General features: G+C 46.8%; 1 protein-coding gene and 1 non-coding gene across 2 annotated transcripts in view; both read right to left on the bottom strand.

Annotated features, from left to right (window-relative positions):
- Positions 1–4,166: 4,166 nt before the first annotated feature.
- Positions 4,167–25,853, bottom strand: part of SVOP (SV2 related protein) — a 107,761-nt gene continuing 86,074 nt past the window's right edge. Inside the window, exons 12-16 of the mRNA XM_055238612.2 lie at positions 16,047–16,154; positions 13,040–13,151; positions 11,419–11,500; positions 9,117–9,206; positions 4,167–6,033 (exon numbers count right to left, since the gene is read on the bottom strand). Of these exons, the coding sequence (XP_055094587.1) occupies positions 5,827–6,033; positions 9,117–9,206; positions 11,419–11,500; positions 13,040–13,151; positions 16,047–16,154 (599 nt within the window). The 3' untranslated portion in view covers positions 4,167–5,826. The remainder of the gene's footprint in view (positions 6,034–9,116; positions 9,207–11,418; positions 11,501–13,039; positions 13,152–16,046; positions 16,155–25,853) is intronic.
- Positions 19,777–19,883, bottom strand: LOC129461415 (U6 spliceosomal RNA). The gene has a single exon (XR_008650548.1). It is a non-coding gene; the product is annotated as a U6 spliceosomal RNA (small nuclear RNA).

Genomic DNA, 25,853 nt, shown 5'->3' on the forward strand with positions numbered 1-25,853 from the left:
CTTAGGATCCAATCACCTCTTAAAGGCGCCACCTCTCCAAACCACTACATTAAGGACTAAGTCTCAATGTGAATTTTGGCAGGGACATTTAAGCAATAGCAAGAACTAAACTTACCAAGCATATTCCTTTTTTGGGGGGCAATTTAACATCTCTCTTGTCTTTGGGCTGGCACCCTCTGAAATGACAAACAAGCTCCCAGATGTTTTTGAAAGCCTTAAATGAGCCTAGGAGACCCCTTAGCATCTTCATCCCTAATTATCAGCCTCAGCCTCTGAGGTTGAATTTTCACCTGTCTGGGTTTCTGTGAAAGGCCAGAGCCTAGGAAGCCTCTGCATCTTGGCCCAGGAGTCCCCTGTGTGCTATGAAGAGGTCTCAGTTGGCTCCTGCCATGCCATGCCATTTCCATGAGGGTTGTTTCATGAAGCATCTGCCATGATGCTGGCCAGGCCTAGGCTAAGTAGGGTGAGAGGGCCGAGATTTAAGGTGGACATCCTTCCTAACAACAACAACAGTTATTATTATTATTATTGTTATTTTTAGATGGAGTCTCGCTCTGTCACCCAGGCTGGAGTGCAGTGGCACAATCTCAGCTCACTGCAACCTTCGCCTCCCAGGTTCAAGCAATTCTCAGCCTCAGCCTCCAGAGTAGCTGGGATTACAGGCACCCACCAACCTGCCTGGCTAGTTTTTGTATTTTTAGTAGAGATGGAGTTTCACCATCTTGGCCAGGCTGATCGTAACTCCTGACCTCATGATCCACCCCCCTCGGCCTCCCAAAGTGCTGGGATTACAGGTATGAGCCACCGCGCCCAGCCAGTAATTATTATTATAGCTAAAACTTAATATATTCAGTCTGGGTACCATACTTTGTGCTAAACTCTTACAAAACATTGCTCATTTAATCCTTACACATGCCTCACGAGGTAGCTATTATCCCATTTCATAGGTGAGAAGACTGAGGCAGAGAAAGGCAGCCTGGCCAGGTGCGGTGGCTTACACCTGTAATCCCAGCACTTTGGGAGGGTGAGGCGCGTAGATCACTTGAGGTCAGGAGTTCAACACAAGCCTGGCCAACATGGTGAAACCCTGTTTCTACTAAAAATAAAAAAATTAGCGGGGCATGGTGGCAGGTGCCTGTAATCCCAGCTACTCTGGAGGCTGAGGCAGGAAAATCACTTGAACCTAGGAGGTGGAGGTTGCAGTGAGCCTAGATCATGCCACTGCACTCCAGCCTGGGCAACACAGTGAGGCTCTGTCAAAAAAAAAAAAAAAAAAAAAGAAAGAAAGAAAGAAAGAAAAAGAAAGAAGAAAGCAAGAAAGAAAGAGGGAGGGAGGGAGGAAGAGTGAGAGAAGAAGGAAGGAAGGAAGGAAGGAAGGAAGGAAGGAAGGAAGGAAGGAAGGAAGGAAGGAAGGAAGGAAGGAAAAGAAAAGAGAGAAAGGAAGGAAGGTAGCCTAAAGTCAATAGCTGGGATGTGATAGAATGGAGATTCTGGCTCAGAAATTATGTAATTCCAGTGCTTGACTTTCTTTCCCCACCCCTGATGGAGTCTTGCTCTGTCGCCCAAGCTGGAGTGCAGTGGCGTGATCTTGACTCATTGCAACCTCCGCCTCCCGGGTTCAAGCAATTGTCCTGCCTCAGCCTCACGAGTAGCTGAGATTACAGGCATGCACCACCATGGCTGGCTAATTTTTGTGTTTTTAGTAGAGACCGGGTTTCACCATGTTGGTCAGGCTGGTCTCAAACTCCTGACCTTGTGATCTGCCCACCTCGGCCTCCCAGGTGCTGGGATTACAGGCGTGAGCCACCGCACCAGGCCCAGTGCTTCACTTTCAACTACCACACAAGACTGAATCCAAATCGTGGAGGGGAGTGGGGGATGTTGGGGGATGGGGAATATGTAGCTATGAAGGGATCGGTTGGGCCTCTTCCTCAACTCTCTCTGCAAGCACACTGAAAAGGAACTAGCTCTCTCTTCCTCATAGCTACATTTGGGCCAAGATGAGAGGACTCTGACCAGGATCCCAGGGCAAGGGCACTTCCTGGTGCTTGGAGTAAGACCCAGCATTTAGTTTTTGACCAATGTGATTTCTTTACCCAACCTAAAATTCTGTAGGGCAGGGGCCCCCAACCCCCAGGCTGCCCTACAGCAGGACTCGTGCTGGGATGGGCATGACACCCAGGTCTGATCAATGAGAAGCAATGGTAAATCTGCCGGGGACTTCCTTTTTTAACCAAAATCAACAGACTCTTCTGAAAGAAAACCTTTTATGACTGCTCCTTTCCCATTCTACCTTCTTTGAAAATAAATATTATGTCCAGCACAGGGGCAGCCATTTTGTAACCATGAGGTTTCAAGCACAGGGTCAAATGGTCAACATGCAGAGGATGGTGAAAAGGAAAGGTAAAAAGAAGCTGGGTTCTTGATAACATTGTTGAGTGTTGAACCTTCTCTGATCTCTGCCTGTTTTCAGTTCTAATTGTTTAAGCCACTATTGACTGGGATTACTGTTCTTAGGTTGGTGCAAAAGTAATTGCATTTGGGAGGCCGAGGTGGGCGGATCACTTGAGGTCAGGAGTTTGAGACCAGCCTGACCAACATGGTGAAACCTTGTCTGTACTAAAAATACAAAAATTAGCCAAGCATCAAGGCGGGCACCTGTAATCCCAGCTACTCAGGAGGGTGACGTAGGAGAATCGCTTGAATCTGGGAGGCAGAGTTGCAGTGACTTCATCTCAAAAGACTTCATCTCAAAAAAAAAAAAAAAAGTAATTGCAGTTTTTGCCATTGAAAATAATGGCAGGGGAGACTCTTGATCTCATCATTCAAGGCTTTCTGTTGCTTAATATTATATTAAAAACAATGAATTTCCATACTAATTTCAAAGTCGATTCCTAAGATACTGTTTCATCCCATGGTGAACACCACCGAGGTCAGTTATATGTTTTTCAGAATACTTGAAGTACGAGAAAGACAGAAATATATAGCTCTGGCTACATTAAATATCTTTCGCCACTTTCTGAGATCTTTCCTAACTCTGAGAGAAACATGGCATTTCCATTAATGAAAATAGGAGCTTTTTGAATAGGATTGTTCAAAATTAGATACAAACGTCTTCAGCTAAAGGTCTCACGTATTCAGAAGTTTGGGTGCCTTTTGTGATAGCTCTTGTATCATTTGATAATACTGATTTTTTTTTTTTGAAAAGGGCAGGCTATTTAGAAGGCAAAGAGTTTTTGTTTTGTTTTGTTTTGTTTTGTTTTTGAGATGGAGTCTTGCTCTGTCGTCCAGGCTGGAGTGCAGTGGTGCGATCTCGGCTCACTGCAAGCTCTGCCTCCTGGGTTCACGCCATTCTCCTGCCTCAGCCTCCCAAGTAGTTGGGACTACAGGCACCCGCCACCACCCCTGGCTAATTTTTTTTTGTATTTTTAGTAGAGACAGGGTTTCACCGTGTTAGCCAGGATGGGCTCAATCTCCTGACCTCGTGATCTGCCCGCCTCAGCCTCCCAAAGTGCTGGGATTACAGGCGTGAGCCACTGTGCCCGGCAAGAGTTTTTAACTTTCACTTTCTCAAGTAGAGAAAGCCCTCAACTGTAAACCCCTTCACCCTAGTCTCTGGGAAATATTCCTGCCCACCAAGCAGTCTATCCCTACCCAGCCCCCAGCTCCACTGGGTTATTCTAGGGTGAGGGAGCGGACATGATCATCCAGCAGCGTCTGACCAGCCGGAAGGCAAAAGAGACAAGCAAAAGTTCTGTGTTACCCAGGACAGCTCAGCTGTCCGGAAATAATTAGAGCTACAGCCACATGTGGTTCAAGGAAATGTGGTTGTCAGAGAGAGACAGAGATCTGCCAAGCCATCTCCTCTTCGACTGCCTGGGCCAAGGGGGCTGCAGCCCATATTTTAGAGACACAGTATTGTTTGCCGTTGATTTAGAACTTGAGCTGGAAGAAGTCCCCCATGATGACCTGCACACCATTAGAAGAAAGTGTTGTCTCCAACAGGCTCAGCCAAAATGTTGGCGGCCAACGGCGTGTCTTTCCCCACTCATTGGAAAGGAGATGATCACACTAAAGCATTGAGATGAATTCCGATGAACAAAGGTAGGCAGACCGTTAGGCTGGACTGTCACTAGGACATGATGACAATGAATAAACTTAGGCTCTTGCAATGTCCATCACTGACATGTTTTAATAAGAGATGAACGCACAAATTGGCTTCCTTGCAATGTTTACTTCAAGCAGTAGATCTGTCTGCTCTGGCCTTTGATGGGATCTGCCAGCTTCCTCCCTCCTTGTCTATGTCCCCTGCCTTCACTATGGGGAAAAAAGGCTCCAGTAAACCAAATCCCAGAAGTGATGTCGCCTGCGGAGACCAACTCACAACCAACTGGCCTCCCTCCTCTTCCTTTGAAAACATACATTTCACACACCTGAGTCCTCCCACTCGTCTCCACTCCACGGCAGCCTCCATGAATGGAACCCCAGGGGCTGCCTTTGTGTAATGACCAAGACGTCCCTGGACAGAGGAGCAGCTTCGCATCAGGGAATCCTGGTCCCCTGATCCCCATGGGACAAGATGGTGGGTGTAGCATCCTTTTGGTTTCTCTGCCCATTCAGCTGTCTACCCATGCACAAAACCCAAAGCCCTGGATTTTGGATTTTGTACCTGCAACCTGAATAAACTTTTTCCCCTCAAGAGTCATCATTCAGGCCAGGTGCAGTGGCTCACACCTGTAATCCCAGCACTGTGGGAGGCCGAGGCAGGTGGATCACTTGAGGTCAGGAGTTCGAGACCAGCCTGGCCAACATGGTGAAACCCTGTCTCTACTAAAAAGTACAGGTGGGCACCTGTAATCCCAGCTACTCGGGAGGCTGAGACAGGAGAATTGCTTGAACCCGGGAGGCAGAGTTGCAGTGAGCCGAGATCACGCCACTGCACTCCAGCCTGGGTGACAGAGCAAGAATCCGTCTCAAAAAAAAAAAAAAAAAAAAATCACCATTCAGCCTGACCAAGGAGGGGGCCAGGAAAGAAGCCGGAACTGTGGCCTTTGCTGCTTCAGAAGGGGAGGCCCGTGCTGTAGCTTGAGCTTCATTCACTTTGGCCTCAGTCCTCAGTTCCCAGGGGGTAACAGCGTTCTGAGGTTGTCACCCAGTGCAAGTCCAGCTGTCCCCAGGGACACATCTGGATCTCTTGGTGCCAACAACGGCAACTCCAGAGGGGGCTGGGTGGGGGCACGTGGCTCCAGTTTGAATGCACCATGTCCATCTGCCAGAGAATCCACTGGTCAGGCTCTAGGGAGGCAAACCAGGGTGGCCCCTGCCAGGAAATAGCTGCTCGGACCACACCTAGATCACCTGCAATTTCAAAGAAGAAAGCCTGGGGCTGTGGGTGTGGGAGAAACCTACTGAACAGGTCTGATGGGTGGACAGCAGGTGTCACATGGGCCTGAGCCTGGACGGTATCTACAGAGAGATATTTTGGTTGTTCACTGAGGGTTTGGCCGGGTGACTCTGGGTGGTGTCTGATTGGTTGCTGGCATTACCAGACCCTCCTAATATGGGGAGTTTTCCCATGTAGATCCACAGGTTATGAACAAAGCTTTCAGCACATATCCAGAGAACCCCCTAGAGCAAATACCTCCCCATCCCTGGGTGGCCTCAATGAAGATGAGCAAACTGAGTCAAGACACAAAACCCTGTTGGTCCAGGTCATACTCTTGGGTGAGTTCTTGATGTCGGCAGTGACAATCAGTGCCCCAGTTGGGGCCCGCCAGCCCCCCGAGCTCTGCAGCCTCAAAGACCAGCTCAGTCCCCCATGGGTCACTATTCCTGAGAGCCAGAGTTCGACCTGGTAACACCTGCACCGTGCATTCCTCGGCCGACCATCTCCTGGCCCCACTCCCGGTGGCTGGACTCCTGCAGTCCTCGGCCTTTTGTCTCAATGGGCAAAAAGCAGGAGGCCAGGGCAGCCAGGAGGCAGCAGCCACTGTAAACTGCCAGAGTCAGGTACACAGAGGATTCCAGCATCACCTAGGGGAAGGAGACACGGGTCGGTGAAAGCATCCCTTCTGAAGCACAGACATCGCGAATCATCAAATAGTATTAGTAACATCAGGCCCTCTCGTGATATCTGGTTGCTAAAAAGAATCTGGTGATTCCCTCCTCTCCCCCTTTGTCCCTCTCTCTCCTTGTGACATGCCTGCCCCTCCTTTGCCTTCCTCCATGAGTAAAAGCTTCCTGAGGCCTCACCAGAAGCCAAGCAGATGCTGGTGTCATGCTTGTACAGCCTGCAGAATCGTGAGTCTAATAAATCTCTTTTCTTTATAAATTACCTGGTCTCAAGTATTCTTTTTTTTTTTTTTTTTTGTTGAGACGGAGTTTTGTTCTTGTTGCCCAGACTGGAGTGCAATGGTGAAATCTTGGCTCACCGTGACCTCTGCCCTCCGGGTTCAAGTGATTCTCCTCCCGAGTAGCTGGGATTACAGGCTCCCGCCACCATGCCTGGCTAATTTTGTATTTTTAGTAGAGACGGGGTTTCTCCATGTTGGTCAGGCTGGTCTCGAACTCCCGACCTCAGGTGATCCACCCACCCCGGCCTCTCAAACTGCTGGGATTACAGGCATGAGCCAACATGCCTGGCCAGGTATTCCTTTAAATCAACACAAAATGGACCAACACAGATGCCATGCCACAGCCTTATGAGCTAAGTACTTCATCCCCATTTTACAAAGGAGAAAACTGAGGCTCAAAGAGGATAAGTGGTTCCTACCCAAGTTCATACAGATAATAAGGATGGGGCTGGGATTTGAACTTGGGTCTGCTAAGCTTGAGTCTGGGCTCCTTATAACTCTTCTCTCCTCTGGAACAGTGCAGTGCCTGTGCCAACTTCCTAGCTTTTGGCACATGGCAAACCACATGGCAGAGCTGAGCCCCATTTTCTTTTCTTTTTTTCTTTTGAGATGGAGTCTCGCTCTGTCTCCAGGCTGGAGTGCAGTGGTGCAATCTTGGCTCACTGCAACCTCTGCCTCCCGGGTTCAAGCAATTTTTCTGCCTCAGCCTTTCGAGTAGCTGGGACTACAGGCGTGTGCCACCATGCCTGGCTAATTTTTTTGTATTTTTAATAGAGATGGAGCCTCACCATGTTGGCCAGGCTGGTCTTGAACTCCTGACCTCAAGTAATCCACCCACCTCGGCCTCCCAAAGTGCTGGGATTACAGCTGTGAGCCACCGTGCCCAGCCCATTTCTTCATTTGCCAAATGGGCATAGAGTGGTGTCACTTCCTAATGGGAAGAACCTGGGAGCACCTGGTACTGTGGAGGCACATGGTGAGCTCTCAACCAGTATCAGTTAGGAGTGCCACACAATGGCCAAAATCAAAGTAGAACAGAAACACTTGGCTACACACGTCTTTAAATTCCATTTCTCTGAAATATTCAGACTTGGCAAATCTACAGAAAGCAGATGGGTGGTTGCCAGGAGCCTAGGGGAAGTGGGCATTGAGGAGTGACTGCTTAGTGGATCCAAGGGTTTATTTTGGGGTGATGAGAATGTTTTGGAACTAGATAGAAGCAGTGGTTGCCCAACACTGTGAATGTGCTGAATGCCACTGAATTGTTCCCTTTAAGATGGTTAATTTTGTTATGTGACGTCTACCTCAATAAAAAAGTGATTCAAACAGAAAAAAACATGGATTTTCAAAAAGCAAAAAGACTTACTAAGATCCCTAGATACAAATGCTTCATGACACACGAAGAGTTGCAAAATTCTGCAATGACGTCTAATTATCTAATTCAAAAAGCAGGAACTGGCATATTTATTTGTTCTCCACTAAATTGTGTCGGCGTACTTGTTTTCTTTCCTTTTTTTTTCTTTTTGAGACAGGGTCTCACTCTATCGCCCAGGCTGGAGTGTAGTGGTGCAATTTTGGCTCACTGCAACCTCTGCCTCCTGGGTTCAAGCGATTTTTGTGCCTCAGCCAGAATTACAGGCACCTGCCACCACACCTAGTTAATTTTTGTATTTTTAGTAGAGATGGGGGTTTCACCATGTTGGCCACGCTGGTCTTGAACTCCTGACCTGAAGTGATCCACCCGCCTCAGCCTCCTAAAGGGCTGGGATTACAGAGGTGAGACACAGCACCTGACCCTTCTTTCCTTTTAAAAAAAAAAAAATTAAAAAAAAAATTTTTGTTTTAATTTTAAAAACATAAAAAAAAAAATTTTTTTTTGGCCAGGCACAGTGGCTCATGCCTGTAATCCCAGCACTTTGAAGGCCGAGGCAGGCAGATCACGAGGTCAAGAGATTGAGACCAGCCTGGCTAACGTGGTGAAACCTCGTCTCTACTAAAAATACAGAAATCAGCTGGGCGTGGTGGTGCACGCCTGTAATCCCAGCTACTCGGGAGGCTGAGGCAGGAGAATCACTTGAACCTGGGGGGCGGAGGTCGCAGTGAGCTGAGATCGCACCACTGCACTCCAGCCTGAGTGACAGAGCGAGACTCCGTCCTCCCCTCCAAAAAATTCAACTTTTATCATAGATTAAGGGGTCCACTGCAGGTTTGTTACACAGGTATATTGCATGATGCTGAAGTTTGGGGTACAAATGACCCCATCCCCCAGGTAGTGAGCACAGTACCCAATAGGTGGAATTTTCAGCCCATGACTCCCACCCTTCCTCCCCAGTCTAGTGGTCCCCAGTGTCCATTACTCCTATTTGTATATCTATGTGTATTCAATGTCTAGCTCCCAGAGAACACGCAGTATTTGGTTTTCTATTCTTGCATTAATTCGCTCACAATTGCCCACTTGTTTTCATCCAAATTGTTTTTAAGCAAAACATATGGCAGCCCAAGGATTTTCTTCACAGGGAAGACCTGGGTTTGACTCCTGGATTGTCTACTTTCCAGCTGCATGACCTTGGGCATGTCATTTTAGCCCCTGAGCCTCTGTTTTCTCATCTGCAGGCAATATTTCTTCTCTCCTCCGGTGTGTTGGTATGATAAAATGAGCGAATGCACCCCGAAGGCTCTGGGGACAGTTGGCATGTAGTAACTGTTTGCCGTGCATGGGGTTTTGTCACCCCCCACCCCTCTGTATTTGGGGGCGGCACCTACCTGGGCGATGAACGGAGTGATGAGAGCGCCCACTCTTGCCATGCCGCTGCAGGTGCCCAAGCCGAGTGCCCGTGTTGCCGTGGGGTAGACCTGAAACACAGCGGCCGAATATGGGCTTGGGGACATGCAGGTTCCTCCCACTGCTCCAGCTCCAGGCTGATAGGACCAAACCCAGGGGCAGGCCAGAAGTCAGGGCAAATCCCTCCAGTGTTGGTGACGCCCTTAAAGGACAGGGATCCTCACCCCAAAGGGCATGGGAGGCTCAACTCAGAACTAGGGCAAGAGGCTGAGCTGTGGGTGGGAACCCAGTAAAGGGATCCACTCTGTCCTGGGGGGGTCCCCACAGACTCCTCCACCAGGAACTGCCACAAGTTCAGAACTCAGGGGTTGCTCTCCACCTTCTTCTCATGAGTCCACCTTGAAGCCTGGGTCACAGGTTTTCAATGGATTTCATAAAGAGAGAGATGGAAATGTTTACAGTCTCTCAGTTTGTACCCTGTAGGGGCCACGTGCTTCATTCTTCCCTCGGCAAAGTGAGAAGGGATTGTGCATCTTCCAGGCCAAGGTAATTAAGAAGGGTGCGTTTTCTCCTCTCCCTTCCCATGTCTGCTGGCTGGGAGGAGGACTCCACGGCCCTAAGCCAGGGCTTCTCAGCCTGGGCACTATGGATGTTTTGGGATGGCTCATTCTTTGTCATGGCAGGGGTGGGGGGTGGGGGTAGTTGCTGTGCATTGTAGGATGTTTAGCAGCATCCCTGGCCTCTACCCACGAGATTCCAGTAGCACTTCTGCCTCCCCCTGCCACATTATGACAATCCAAAATATTCCCAGGCATTGCCAAATGTCCCCTGGGGCAAGATCCCTGGATGAGAAAGGCACATGATGCGAGAAGCCTGGGTCCCCCAAATCACTGGAAGAGGAAAGTTGTCCCCCAACCTAGAACACCCATATTGGACTCTTTTATTTTATAGTATTTTATTTACTTATTTATTTGAGACAGGGTCTCACTTTGTCATTCAGGCTGGAGTGCAGTGGCACAATCAAGGCTCACTGCAGCCTCGACCTCCCCGGGCTCAGGTGATCCTCCCACCTCAGCCCCACCCCGAGTAGCTGGGACAACAGGCATGTGCCACCACTCCCAGCTAATTTTTGTATGTTTTTTTAGGGATGAGGTTTCACCATGTTAGCCAGGTTGGTCTTGAACTCCTGAGCTCAAGCGATCCACCTGTCTCGGCCTCCCAAAGTGCTGGGTTTACAGGCATGAAGCACTGTGCCTGGCCTGGGCTCTTTTATAAGTGAGAAGCTGCTCTTGTGTCAAAACACTCCACTTTGGGGGTTCTCTGTTACATTAGCTAGCATGTTTTAACAAATGCAATGCTCAGTGTAGAAAGCTTGCAAAGAATAAAAACATAAAGAGGAAAATGTAAAACTCATTCAGGAGCTCAACACTCAAGATTTGTCACATTTTTATGTATACTCCTCTAGCTTTTTCTGGATTATATATAGCACATATATCTTCATTCACTTACTTATTCAGCACATACTTTTTCGGTGCATACCATATGCATTTATACATGATATTTCAATTCACTCAATTACATAAACAATATAGAAATATATTCTCCTTGTAAAAAATCAAAATTCTAAAACCTAAATTCTCTCTTGATCTACTCCCACTGCCAGGAAAATTCTCCTCATAGGGCCCTACCATTAGGGATATCTTTGGTATGTATCTTCCCAGATATGTTCAAAAATATACATATGGAAAATAGATAGTATTTTAAAAATACATAAATGGTATCATATCATACGTATTATTCTGCAATGTGCCTTTTCCATTCAGTAGTATGTATATCTTAAATCCTATACACATCAATACATAAACATCCACCCCATTCTTTTTTTTTTTTTTTTTTTTTTGAGATAAGGTCTTGCTCCATTGCCCAGCCTGGAGTACAGTGGCGTGATCATGGCTCAAAGCAGCCTTCAACTCCTGGGCTTAAGTGATCCTCTCACCTCAGCCTTCTGAGTAGCTGGAACTACAGGTGTGCGCCACCACAGCCTGGCTAATTTTCATTTCATTTTTTTTAGAGAGAGGGTCTTGCCATGTTGCTCAGGCTGGTCTCAAACTTGCAGGCTCAAGTGATCCTCCCGCCTCGGCCCCCCAGACTGTTGGGATTACAGGCATGAGCCACTGTGCCCACCACCTCATTCTTTTTAATGGTTTCTGGAAGCAGAGCATCCCCCACAGCCACTCTCCCCCCACCGCCTGTTCCCCAGCAGCTCCCAGACACCCCTCCTACCTCAGGTGTGTAAACATAGGCCGCTTGAAAGCCTCCAGAAATAAACGCTCTTGCAATGAAGAGTAACAGAGTGAGCACATTTCTAGGAGGAGGATAAAGGCAGATGATGGCATTTTTTGACTGTCTGCTTGTTTCAGCGTAGTCCTATCTTCCCAGGCAGTATCAAAGCCCTAGCAATTGGCAAAGGTTACCCCTCCCCGACGCTCATTGATACAGACATGTGGGCACACATATTTCAGTATCATCTTGTTGACAGTCCTGCTTTTATAAGTTTGTCACTCTTCAAAGTACCAGGCTGAGAGATGGGAAACACCTGTGGTGCCCAGGATGGGCACAAGATTAGGGAGAAGTGATATAAATAGTGGAAAGCTCAGATAGGAACTTGGCTGGGGGTGGAGCAGGAATTGAGCCAGGGGCCAGCTGAGCTGGGGGAAGTAAACCACTATTCAGTATTCTTAGGATAATTCTGTCCCATTGTTCCCATAAATGTCCCAGAACACTAACATTTCAGGGTCAAAGCTGCATCTCCCAACCTTCCTCAGACCAGGAGGTGGCCCACAGATTCCTCACTAGGTGTGGTCTGGGGTCTCCGAGATTAATAGAGGCATAAGCCATTTCTATATTTTGAGGCTCTTGGCAAATGGAAAAATGGAGAAATGTTAAAACGGGATTACAAAACAGGGTCTATTTGAAATATTTCCATTGAACAAGTTAACAGTTTTAACATATACATAAATAGCTACATTTATGATCTCATTGGGAGATGATATCAAAAGTCTAAATTTGGCATCATTAGAGCAAAACTGGGGCCAAAGTTCTCCCCTGACTACAACCCCCATCAGAGGCCCCCTCCCTAGGCCTGATCTTTTATCCAGTTGTGAGGCAGCCATGAGCCTCAGTCCTAATGAGCACCTACACCTTTACCTGTATCTGCACCCACTCCTGGGCCTGCAGTGACACCTGCACCCCCACTTGTACCCACACTTGGGCCAATACCTGCACCTGGGCCGGCACCCACACCCTACACCCACACTTGGGCCTACACTCACACCTGGATCTGTACCCCCACTTGCACCCACACCTGCACCCATACGTAGGCCAATACCCACACCTGGGCCTCACCCACACTTGTACCTACACTTGAGCTTACACCCACATCTGGGCATGTACCCCATCTGCACCCACACTTGGGCCAATACCCACACCTGGGCCTGTACCCACACCTGCACCCACACCTGGGCCTGCACCTATACCTGTACCCACACCTGGGCCAATACCCACACCTGGGCCTGCACCTATACCTGTACCCACACCTGGGCCTACACCCACACCTGGGCCTGCACCTATACCTGCACCCACACTTGGGCCAATACCCACACCTGTGCCCACACTTGGGTCTATACACACACCTGGGTCTGCACCCATACCTGGACATACACCAACACCTGCACTCACACCTGTACCTGTACCCATATTCACAGCTACACCCACACTTGGGCCTGCACCTCCACCTGGGCTTACACTAACACCTGGCCCACACCTCTACCTGGGCCTGCACCCACACCTGCACCCACACCTCCACCTGTGCTCATACTCATAACTAGGCCTGCAGATCACCTACCTTCCAACACAGATAAACAGCAGGAGGCTGCAGAAGGAGAAGATGACAAAGCACAGGGCCATGGTCTTCTTGCGCCCCAGGCGGTCAATAATCCACAGAGTCACAAGGACACCTGGAAGGGGAGTGGGGAGAGACAGGCAGCTTCTGATGTGATTCCCAATGCCCTCCACCCTAGTAGCACAGCCTGTATCATCCCCTCCCCTGGAGGGTGGACTAGACTTAGTGACTCACTTCTAATGACTAGAAGACAGCAAAAGTGATAAGGTGTCACTTTTGAGGTCAGGTGATAAAAGACTGTAACTTCTGTCTTGGTGTTCCCTTTCCCTGGCCCTTCTCATGTATTTGCTTTGATGGAGAAGGCCACCTGGCAAGGAATTGAAGGTAGCCTCTGGCCAACAGCCAGCAAGGAACTGAGGCCCTCAGTGCAAAAACCTTCAAGGAATGCAATCTTGCCAGCAACCACGTGAGTAAGCATGGCGGTGGATCCTGCCCCATCTGAGCTTTCAGATGACACTACAGACCCTGGGCCAATGCCTTGATTACAGCCACATGAAATATGCTGAAGTAGAACACCCAGAGAAGCCACAGCAACTGTGAGATCATAAGTGTGCATTGTTTTAAGCCACTACATTTTCGGGATGATTTGTTACCTGGCAATAGACAACTAACCCAGGCACCAGCAGGAGCCTGAATGGTGGCATTCACTGAATCCAGGGAACAGAATGGGTGGGTTCTAATGCCTCATTTTGCCTTTAACTTGCCATGTGGTCTTGGGCTAGTCCCTTACCTCCTCTGAGCCTCATTTTCTTCTTCTATAAAATGGGCCTAAAAAATAACACACTCTACCTCAGTAGAGGCAGTATAGCACAGTGCTTATTAGTAATAATAATAACTGAATTTGAGCTAAGCATTTTTACATCTTTTTTTTTTTTTTGACAGAGCCTCGCTCTATCACCCAGGCTGGGGCACAGTGGTGTGTGTGATATCGGCTTATTGCAATTTTTGCCTCCTGGGTTCAAGCGATTCCTGTGCCTCAGCCTCTTGAGTAGCTGGGACTACAGGTGCATGCCATCATGCCCAGCTAATTTTTGTAGTTTTAGTAGAGATGGAGTTTCATCATTTGGCCAGGCTGCTCTCGAACTCCTGACCTCAGGTGATCTGCCCGCCTTGGCCTCCCAAAGCACCAGGATTACAGGCGTGAGCCACCACGCCCAGCTCCATTTTTACATCCATAATCTTGTTTAGTCATCAAAACGATCCTCTAAAATAAATGCTATTAATTTATCGAATAGCATTTTTCCACAGTTATTCAGTCAATGAGCACCTACTGTGTGTCAGGAACTGTTCCAGGAAGTTGGGGTACATTAGTGAACAAAACCAAATAAAACAATACACATAGTAAATAAAGAAGAATCTGAGTTCCGGAGAGATAAAATCACAGAAATCGTGACTGCTTCCAGTTACAGAAATGTCACATAATGTGACTTTTCTAAAGTCACAGAAATGGAGATTGCAAATGTTAAGTTTAACTTCTGAGCCTTCGTTCTTCCCTACTAAGCTATGTGGGGAAAGGGTTTTAGAGGAAAGACACAGTGTAGTATGAGACTGAAGACTCCGAATTCTAGCGTGGGAGCACAGGTCTTAGCCCTGCCTGCTGTGGGGTACTCAGTATTGCAGTTGGGTTTTCCCAGAAGCAAACCCTGAGACAAGGATGCAAGTGCAAGGCATCGACTTGGGAGGTAATCCAAGAAAGGACCAGCAGGAGAGTGGGGAAGTAATTTGGGAAGGGAAAGCAACTAACAAAAGGTGGGTATCAAGCAGTTGCCCACTACTGTGGGCAACTGGAGCTGAATTCCACTGGGGGACTCAAAAGCCAGCATAGAACATGCGCCTTGGAGTTTTCCTGCTGATGGGCAAGGATGCTGGGGTATTTGTCCCCCAAATCCCACAGTATTGTTTAAAGGCTGCTCCCAGGTGCTAACTCCTTGGCACTTCCAGCTACCTTGCTTGCTTTTAGATACAGACACGTCTCATTCCTTCTGAGATAGTCTTCAGGCACAGAATCCTGGCAGTTGCAAGTTGCGGGAACAGTTTCTGCTACACTGGGCAAATTATGTCACCACTCTGAGCCTCAGTTTCTTCAGTTGTAAAATGGGAATAACTAAACGACTTCGCAAGATTAAATAAGATTGCATCTGTAAGACATTTAACACAGGCCTTGGCATACAGTAGGCGCTCAATAAGTACTAGATGTTATTGTAGTTGTAATAATTATTCCTCTTAAAAGAAAAAAGATAGATCACCTTTGCATCACGTGCAGGTTTGGATTTTTGACACTCTACTGTTCCTTTCCAGTGTGCCTGGTGTTGGAGGATGATTCCCCATGGGTTTCTCATATTTCTACACATCTTATGAGCAGAGGGACCAGCTGCCCTTTTGGTCCAGGCTACCATGTCAGAGTCGTTTGTATAGCAAACAACCTCGAAAGATAGAGATACTGTTTCCCTCTGGAGCAAAGGGCAGGTTGGCTTATTGTCCAATATAATAAAGATGATGTCTCCCTTAGGGAGGTTTCTGGCAGGCCATTATAAAATATTTGGGTTCCCTAAGCTTGGGGTTCCCCAGCTGTGTTGCAAATCCATTGCACGTGTAGCCTCCACGTGGGTCCTTCCTCATCATCCCCATGGGACTTGGGGGCAAGGGCAACAGTCACCAAGGTACTACTCAAGCTGCTTGCTATAATAGTCTTTTGTCTCTGACCCAGGAGTCTCATGTCTTCCACCAGCAGGCATGAAACTGGGCAGCTTAACTTGACAGCCTTCAAGTAGGGTAACATCTCAGCCCCTTCACAGTTCTTGACAACTTATAGTTAAGGATTGAAAAACAAAGTCCCTCACTGACTAAAAATGGGATTTGCTTCAAGGTAGGGCAGACAGAGCCACCGGCTGAACAATTGCCATATTCCCAGGCTTGCCTGACACAGCTTCGCCTTGCACAGGTCCCTCACCTGGAAACTCAGAGAGGGTGGTCCACAGTAAGTCCATGTAATCCTCCTCACTCAGGTACTCGCAAGCCAGGCTGCATTTTGCCTCTACGGCCTTCTTCCGACTGGAGACTGGGGTTGGGAGAGAGAAAGAGAGGGGGAGTCATATACAGAGTCTTGAATCACACCTTCCTGCTCCCCATACCTCCTTCCCTGGGATGATTCAGTTTAGATGCCATAGAAAGAGCCCAGACTCAGAGACAGACAGATTCAGGTTTGAACACCAAGCAGCAGTGCTCCAGCTTCATCTCTCTAAGTGTGAGCTTCCTCATAAAACTGGGGCAAATAAAAGCACCATGCAAAGGGATTGAGAGACTGAAAGTGGGCTATGCGTATGAATGTGCTTAGTCCAGAATTGGCACGTAGTAGGCACTTTAGTGGCAGACAGACTCTAGGGTGGCCCCATGATCCCCACTTCCTGGTAGTCATATTCTTGTGTAATCCCCTCCCCTTGATTGTGTAGGTGGGGCCTGTGACTTGCTTCTAGCCAATAGAGTACAGCAAAGGTGACAGGATGTATGTGATTGCATTACACAAGACTGAAATGCCCATCGTGCAGGACTGTCTCTTATGCTTTTCCTTGATGACTGTGAAGGAGCAAGTGGCCATGTGGGTGGCCTATGTGGTGGCAAGGAGCGGAGGGCAGCCTCAGTTGACAGCCAGCAAGAATCTGAAGCTCTCAGTCCTACAACTACAAGGAATTGAATGCTACTAACAACCAACAAAGGTGGGGTGGTGGGTCCTTCCACAGTTGAGCTTCCAGATGAGAACCCAGACCTCCAGTCCTGGCTGATGCCTTGATTGCAGCCTGGCAAAGGACCCTGCTAAGTTGTGTCCAGACTCCTGAACTACAGAAGCTATGAGATGATAAGTGTGTGCTGTCTCAGGCCACTAAGAAACAACACACGTTTATCATCTCATAGTTTCTGTAGGTCAGGAGTTTGTGGTAATTCTGTTATGCAGCAATAGGTAACTAATACATGGTTATCACCTGTTCCTGTCCCTTACCATCTACCCCAACCTTTTTATTGAAAGCAAATTGGAGTGGAACCCAATGGCGAAAGAGGTGATGGAAACAAGATCTCATCCCTGTTCCAGGCAGAGTTAATAAAGAAGGATGAATGCTACATTGCTCCCTTCCTGACCTTGCTTTACTCTCAAACTATGGGACTAATCTCCTAAAGATAGAGGTGAAATGGTCTGAAATGTGTCCCTCCAAAATTCATGTCGAAACCTAATCTCCATTGTGTTGGTATTAAGAGGTAGGGACTTTGGGGAAGTGATTAAGTCATGAAGGCTCTTCCGTCATGAATGGGATTAGTGTCTTCATTAAAGAGGTTGAAGGGAGCTCCCCAGCCCTTATGCCATCTGAGGACACAGTGTTTGCCCCTTTTATCATGTGAGGATGCCACAACAAGATGCTGTCTATAAAGCAGAGAGCTCTCCCCAGACACTGAATCTACTGACGCCTTGATCTTAGACTTCCCAGCTCCCAGGACCGACAGAAATAAATTTCTGTTGTTTCTAAGTTACCCAGTCTAAGGTATTTTGTTATAGCAGTCCAAATTGATTCACACACCCTATCTGAACCAGCCATTTAACAGGCAAGACTCAGAGAGGGTGAGTGTCCCCCAAAGTTGCTCCACCTACACTTTCCGCATCTCAGTTGTGGCATCTCCATCCTTCCAGTTGCTCAGGCAGAAAGCCCTGGAGGCATCCTTGACTCTTCTCTTTTATTATACCCTATGGCCAACCCATCAGCTGTTCAACCTTCAAAATATATTAGAATAGGATTGGCCACATCTCATCACTGCAGAGACAGAGCAGGGACCCTGTCTCAGGAGGCTTCTGCCCACCGCCCCCAAACATGGAAATAAAGGATTCTCTTGAGTCCCTTCAAGAGAAATACCAGGCACCTAGCTAGCCTTGAGAAGTAACTGAAGAACTTAATAAACAGGAAGGTAAAAATACCTTAAAATAATAGCCACCCAAGGAGGTTAGAGCCACAGGATGTTTGGCTCCCTATAGAAACTAAAGATAACATCTTAACATATGTCCCTGAGTTGGTTTCAGAAACCCAGAATCCACCAGATGGAAAATGCTGACCACCATTGAGTAGACCTCAGATAAGGGAGAACTGAGGACCCAACTCTGACCACTGCCCTTGATTATAAATCTTTTCCTAAGGGGCCTAGAGAGAGTCACGCCCACAGGCCAAATCTTAACACTCCTTCCTGCTGACCTCAAGTTTTTGAAAAAGCCTCCCTTTTTTTTTCTTTACCAATTACGAATCAAAGAATCTCTAAATCCACCTGTAAGGCCCCCGATCTTCAAGACATCCCAATTTCAGGGTCCAAACCAAGGTATAGTTTCCATGGATTGACCTATGATTTTGCCTATAACTTCTACTTTCCTAAAATGTACCCCTGCCTTTAAAAACCCTTGCTTGTAAGCCATCCAGGAGGTCGGATCTTCGGTGTAAACTGTCTATTTCTCCTTGCTTGGCACCCTGCAAATAAACGCCCTCCTTTCTCTCATTGCAAACTTCAGTGTAGATGTTTGGCTTTACCGTGCTGGGTGAGGTTCGGTTCAGTGATACTGCTGCCATCTTGGTCTGAGCCATCGTCAACCATCCTCTCTCATCTGGATTACCAAAATAACCTTCCAACTAGTCTACCTGCTTCTACGCTTGTACTCACTTTCCCCCCTGACCTCTCCACCCAGCCGTGGTCTATTTCCAACATGTCAGTCAAAGGGATCCTTTTTAAACCTAGGTCAAATCACTGTCATTCTTCTGCTTAAAACTCGGCAATGACCTCCCATGACACACAGAGTAAAAGCCGAAGTCCTTCAAAAATCTCTAAGGCCGTATATTATCTGGCACTCAACACAACCTTGATACCACCTTCTACTTCTTCCTCTGTTGCTCCACTCACTCTACTCCAGCACACTGGTTTCCTTGCTGTTCCTTCGGCAAGTAAGGCATGAGCCTGCCTCAGGACCTTTGCACTGGCTGCTCTCTCTTCCTGGATTGCCCTTTATCTCTCCCCATGATAAATTTCCTCACTTCCTTCAAGTCTTTCTTTGAATTTCACCTTCTCATTGAGGCCACCCTGACCATCCTATTTAAAACTTAACTCTAACCACTGCCCCTTTCTCTGCCCTACATTCCTGACCTTTTTTTTTTTGAGACAGGGTCTCACTTTGTCATCCAGGCTGGAAGGCTGGAGTGCAGTGGCACAATCACTGCTCACTGCAGCCTTGAACTCTTGGGCTCAAGCAATCTTCCTACCTTAGCCTCCCAAATAGCTGGGACCACAGGCACACACCACCAGGCCCAGCTAATTATTGTATTCTTTGTAGAGATGGGGATTTGCCACATTGCCCAGGTTGGTCTCGAACTCCTAGTCTCAAGAAATCGTCCCTCCTTGGCCTCCCAGTTGCTGGTATTACAGGTGTGAGCCACCACACCTGAGCTTGTTGCCATCTTTATGTTCATGAGTACCCAATGTTTAGCTCCCACTTCTAAGTAAGAACATGTCATATTTGGTTTTCTGTTCTTGTGTTAATTTGCTTAGGGTAATGGCCTCCAGCTGCCTCCATGCTGCTGCAAAGGACATTATTTTGTTCTTTTTTTTATGGCTGTGTAGTGTTTCATGGTGTACAGGTACCATATTTTCTTAATCCAATCCATAAAAATATGGAATGCTTCACGAATTTGCATGCAATCCTTGTGCAGGGTCCATGCTAATTTTCTCTGTATCGTTCTAATTTTAGTATATGTGCTGCTGAAGTAAGCATATGTGAAAGACTTTGAAATGGGCAAAAATGTCTTGTAGTTGTACCTTTATAGGTTATCTTCACCTGTCATTGTCTTTGAGCTATGTTGTAGAAAAATGATACTAACGTAAATGATTCTAGTATTAATACATAAAAATGCAAATAGTGCCTGGTGGTGATACAATTGACTGCCCTATACATATTGACCAGTTTTGCCTCTAATTGTAAATTCATTTCAGCATCTCTGATTGCCTGTATATGTGTTTGCTTTGACTTCTCCTTTGAACCAGTTGTACCCTCTTATTTGTGTTAGTAGACAATTCTCTTTGGGTCTCTGACATTTCTGCATGTTTTGAGTAAACGCACTGACTACCTTTGTTCTGGACTACATTTTCAAGGATATTTGATTAGCAAACAGCCTTGGAAGAAAGAGAATGTCTCCCCTTGGCTCAAACAGTAGTTTGCTTATGGCTTTTGACGATATAACGTCTCTCTCCAGAGCAAAGGACAGGCATGCTTACTGTCTAGTATAAAAGATTGGGGTTCCCCAAGCTCAGGGATCTTCTCTTGTTACACAACTCAATACTTTTGTTGGTATTGCCTGCCTCTCTTCATGTTACCCTGGGGGACTGGGGGCTTGAGGAACTGGTGTAGGAAAATGCCGATACTCTGGCTACTGCAATTGCTATGAGTAATATGGTCTTTTGTCTCTGACCCAGGAGTGTTTTGTCTTCTGCTAGCACCTGTGGGAACTGTGAAAAGCTAACTTGTCAGCTTGCAAATGGGTCAAACTCAGACTTTAAGTAATTCTTAACTGATTCATTTATTAATTAATGAGTTAATTGAAATCTGTCATGTATTAATTTTATATTTGTATGAGAGGCATGATTTTACCTTTTGTTTAAAATTTTTCCTTTAACTCATCTATCACCTTGTAATATACTATGTAATTTCTCATTATGTTATTGTCTCCCCTTCCCCCCAAATATAAGCCCATAGAGCAGAAATATTTGTCTTTTGTAATTAGAATTCACTGACGTATTCTAATGACAAAGACTCTCTCTCTTTTTTTTTTTTTTTTTTTTTTGAGAGAGGCTCTCACTCTGTTGCCCAGGCTGGAGCAGGATTGTGCAGTGGCGCAATCTTCGCTCACTGCAACCCTCCACACCTGCAGGCTGAAGTGATCCTCCCACTTCAGCCTCCTGAGTAGCTGGGACCACAGGCACACCATGTCAGGCTACTTTTTTGTATTTTCTATAGAGACAGGGTCTTACCATGTTGCCCAGGCTGGTCTTGAACTCCTGAGCTCAAGTGATTCACTCGCCTCAGCCTCCCAAAGTGCTGGGATTAAAGGCATGAGCCACCATGCTCAGCTGACAAAAACCTTTCTTTTTTTTTTTTTTTTTTTTTTTTGAGAGAGAGAGTCTCACACCATCTCCCAGGTTGGAGAGCAGTGGTGCTATCTCGGCTCACTGCAACCTCTGCCTCCTGGGTTCAAGCAATTCTCCTGCCTCGGCCTCCTGAGTAGCTGGGATTACAGGCACATGCCACCATGCCTGGCTACTTTTTGTATTTTAATAGAGATGGGTTTCACCATTTTGGCCAGGCTGGTTTCAAACTCCTGACCTCAAGTGGTGCACCTGCCTCAGCCTCCCAAAGTGCTGGGATTACAGGTGTGAGCCACCACGTGCAGCCAACCCCCACGACCCCCTCCACCCCCACCATGTTAACCAAACTTTTGTCAGGCTTCTCTGAGTCCTTTTAAAAATTCATCCTCACCCTTGGGCTCTGTCTAGTTTTGACAAGATACTGCTGGATCAGTCTAGCGAAAATGCACACCTTTTATATTTTTGATCCAATTCCTCAACACCCACCCTTGATATCTCATCACCCTGGCCTGTGATGGGGTTCAGGACATGCCAACCCCCAAATATGGTACCTTGGCATTTTGAATATTTTAAGACAAAATAATTGGAGAAACAGCATGTGGAGAAGGGGCCTCTGACCTTCCTTTGCCCCTCACCCCTGAAGCAGGTCATAAAACCCAGATGGATTTTCTGATTTTTTTTTTTTTTTTGAGACAGAGTCTCACTCTGTCACCCAGGCTGGAATGCAGTGGTACAATCTCGTCTCACAGCAAGCTCCGCTTCTCAGGCTCAAGCGATCCTCCCAGTTCAGCCTCCCAAGTAACTGGGACCACAGATGCACGCCACCACGCTCGGCTCAGTTTCTGTAGTTTTGATAGAGACAGGGTTTCAACATATTGCCCAGGCTGGTCTCGAACTCCTGAGTTTGAGCAATCTGCCCGCCTCAGCCTCTCAGAGTGCTGGGATTATAGGCATGAGCCACCGTGCCTGGCAATTTTATGACTTTATTTTGAAGCAGATCATAAAACCCTCAGGTGAGAGGTGCTCTGCCTATACCCAGAGAAAAAGAACATCCTTATCTCCAAAGACACAGGGACAGAAAAGAATCTGAACAGGCCTTGCTGACTTTCCCCCAGTTTGTTACCACTAATTCACTCTTTGTCCTGTCATATTTCTCTACGACTCTCCACTGTTCATCAAATCTAGCACAAAAATACTCAGGCTTAACCATTTCTCCAGATCTTCCTTTCCTTATGTAAGCTCCTATGCCATATCAAACTTAGATGAAATACGTTCATATGCTTTTCTTAATCTGTCTTTTGTTATAGGGGCCTCAGTCATAAAACCAGGATGAATAGAAGGAAAGATATGCTTCCTCCCCTATACTTGCCTTCAGCAATAGTCCTTTTTAAATATTTATTTATTTATTTATTTATTTATTTATTTATTTATTTATTTATGTTTTTAGAGACAGGGCCTCGCTCTGTTGCCCAGGCTGCAATGCAATGGTGTGATCACAGCTCACTGCAGCTTTGACTTCCCCAGGCCCAGACGATCCTCCTGCCTCAGCCTCCTGAGTAGCTGGGACCACAGGCATGCGAATTTTTTCTACATTTTGTAGAAATGGGGTCTCACTATGTTGCCCAGGCTGGTCTCGAACTCCTGAGCATAAGCAATCCTCCCACTTTTGCCTCCCAGGGTGCTGGGATCACGAGTGTGAGCCTGGCCCAGCAATAATCCTATAAAGTCGGTTTAGCCAGAAACCACTTATCCTTGACATTTCCTCTTAGTAATTTTCCATCCACTGACTCCCCCACCCTGCTCCCTGGCTATAAATCCCCACTTTGAATACTTGCGTATACAGAAAGGAGCCCAGTTCTATACTGAGGTCTTTCTCCTCCTATTGCAATTGTTACTAAATGAAATTTTCCTTCACTGCTTTCACTTCTGTCCAGCTCTGGCTTTCTTGGACACTGACACATAGACCAGTATCTGGCATGTAGAAAATACATACTAAGTAAATGACTTGCTCAAAGTGACACAGGTACTTGATGCTGGAACCTAGGTCTCCTAATTTCCAGCTGTGGGCTTGTTCTACAGTTTTACTTTCCCACCCAGGTATAAGAGAGAGCTTTTCAACAGGGGTTGGCAAACTCTGACCGAATCTGGTCCCTTGCCTATTTTTTGCCCGACCTATGTGCTAAAAATGTTTTTTTCAAGTGATTTTTAGAAATTAAAAGAAGAAGAAATAATGAGTCCATCCTTCCTTCCTTCCTTTCTTTCTTTCTCTTTCTTTCTCTCTCTCTTTCTCTCTTTCTTTCTCTCTCTCTCTCACCTCTTTCTTTCTTTCTTCTTTCTCTTTCTTTCTCTCTCTCTCTTTCTGTCTTTTCTTTTCTTTTCTTTTTTCTTTTCTTTTCTTCTTTCTTTCTGACCTTCTCCCTCTGTTGCCCAGGCTGGAGTGCAGCGCCATAATCTCGGCCCACTGCAACCTCCCTGCCTCGGGCTCCCGTGATTCTCCAGCCTCGGCCTGCTGAATACCTGGGATTGCAGGCGCACACCACCACGCCTGGCTGGTTTTTGTATTTTTGGTGGAGACGGGGTTTCGCCATGTTGGCCAGGCTGGTCTCCAACTCCTGACCTCCAGTGATCTGCCCGCCTCGGCCTCCCGAAGTGCTGGGATTACAGACGGAGTCTCGCTCACTCAGTGCTCAAAGTTGCCCAGGCTGGAGTGCAGTGGCGTGATCTTGGCTCGCTACAACCTCCACCTCCCAGCCACCTGCCTTGGCCTCCCAAAGTGCTAAGATTACAGCCTCTGCCCGGCCGTCACCCTGTCTAGGAAGTGAGGAGCGCCTCTGCCCAGCCGCCCCGTCTGGGAAGTGAGGAGCACCTCCGCCCGGCTGCCCCGTCTGGGAAGTGAGGAGCCCCTCTGCCTGGCAGCCCCGTCTAGGAAGTGAGGAGCGCCTCTGCCTGGCCGCCGTGCAACCTTCGAAGTGTGAAGTGACAGCCTTCGTTGTAGAATGAATGAAGACACTGGCACTGATTATATAACACCTTGGCAGCTATCTCAAGTCGTTGATGGTGGAGGTATTGGAATTATAGAAGAAAGCAAACACACGAATTTGACTAAAGGCGATTTTGTGACTTCTTTCTATTGGCCCTGGCAAACCAAGGTTATTCTGGATGGAAATAGCCTTGAAAAGGTGACATATATATGAATGCATCTGATTTTTTTTCCCCATATAATTCTTACTTTGTGCATTTGATATTCAGTTGTGTTTGTAATCACGGAAAAATAAAAGCATATAAAAAAGAAATAATGAGGCATAAAAATGACCCAAAATTCAAATTTGCATGGAAACACAAGCAATGCTTGTTCATTTATATTGTTAAAAGAAAGACCTTGGACAAATTAAATGTAACAGAGTTTAATTGAACAAACGGTAAATCGTGAATCAGGCAGCCCCCAGGCCAGAATAGGGTCAGAGACAGACTGGTACTGCCAAGTATTTAAAGGTTTATGGACAGAAACAGTAAAGTAACAGAAAACGGAAGTGAGATATAGAAATTGCTGGACTGGTTACAGCTCAGTGTTTGCCTTATTTGAATAGAGTTTGAACAGTTGATTGCTTTTTTTTTTTTTTTTTTTTAGAGAGAATCTCGCTCTGTTGCCCAGGCTGGGGTGCAGTGACGCCATCTCGGCTCACTGCAGCCTTGGCCTCCTCAGTTCAAGCAATTCTGCCTCAGCCTCCTGAGTAGCTGGGATTATAGGCATGTGCCACCACACTCAGCTAATTTTTGTGTTTTTAGTAGAGATGGGGTTTCGCCATGTTGGCCAGGCTGGTCCTGAACTCCTGACCTCAGGTGATCCTCCCACCTCGGCTCCCAAAGTCCTGGGATTACAGGCATGAGCCACTACGCCTGGTCAGTTGACTGCTTTTGAGTGGCGGAAATCAGCGATTGGCACAAGAGTAGATTACAGCCTGTTTACACATCCAGTTAGGTTACAGTTCATACAACTCATTATGTATGGAGAAACCTTTAGGCTGAACTTAAAATACGCAAGGAGGTAGCTTTAGGCTGGACTTAATTTAACAATATGCTGTCCACCGTTGTCCTGCTACAAGCAACAGAGTTATGTGGACTGCAAATCCTAAAATATTTACTACCTGACCTTTTATAGAAAAAGGTTGCTAACCCCTGTTTTACGACATTCCCCTGAATCCTTAGTTTAAGCATTAGGATGCTTAGCTTAAGCATTCTACTCTTAGGAGAGGCAATCTGTGCTCAATCAGTACCAAACCCTGTGATTGACTCTACAATCGAAGCACATCAGCAGAGCATTTAACACAGACTCTCCCACACCCCCGCAGTGAGATGGGACTCCACTACCTCACTCAATCCTTATACCAATAAACAAAACTATTAACTACGATTATAGAGGCCTAATATAAAAGATAATTGGGCAAACCCCAAACACAAGCAGGAACTTGATTCTTTTATCCTCTAATCTGAGTTCAATGCTGAGAATTTAGTGTTATCTTAAAAGTCAGAATGGCTTAAAAGCACAGGCATAAAAAAGCATATAGACTTTTCTTTGCATTTGTTTCTTTTTGTCCAGAGGTTC

Source organism: Symphalangus syndactylus, chromosome 13, assembly GCF_028878055.3.
Source record: "Symphalangus syndactylus isolate Jambi chromosome 13, NHGRI_mSymSyn1-v2.1_pri, whole genome shotgun sequence".
Classification (NCBI taxonomy): domain Eukaryota; kingdom Metazoa; phylum Chordata; class Mammalia; order Primates; family Hylobatidae; genus Symphalangus; species Symphalangus syndactylus.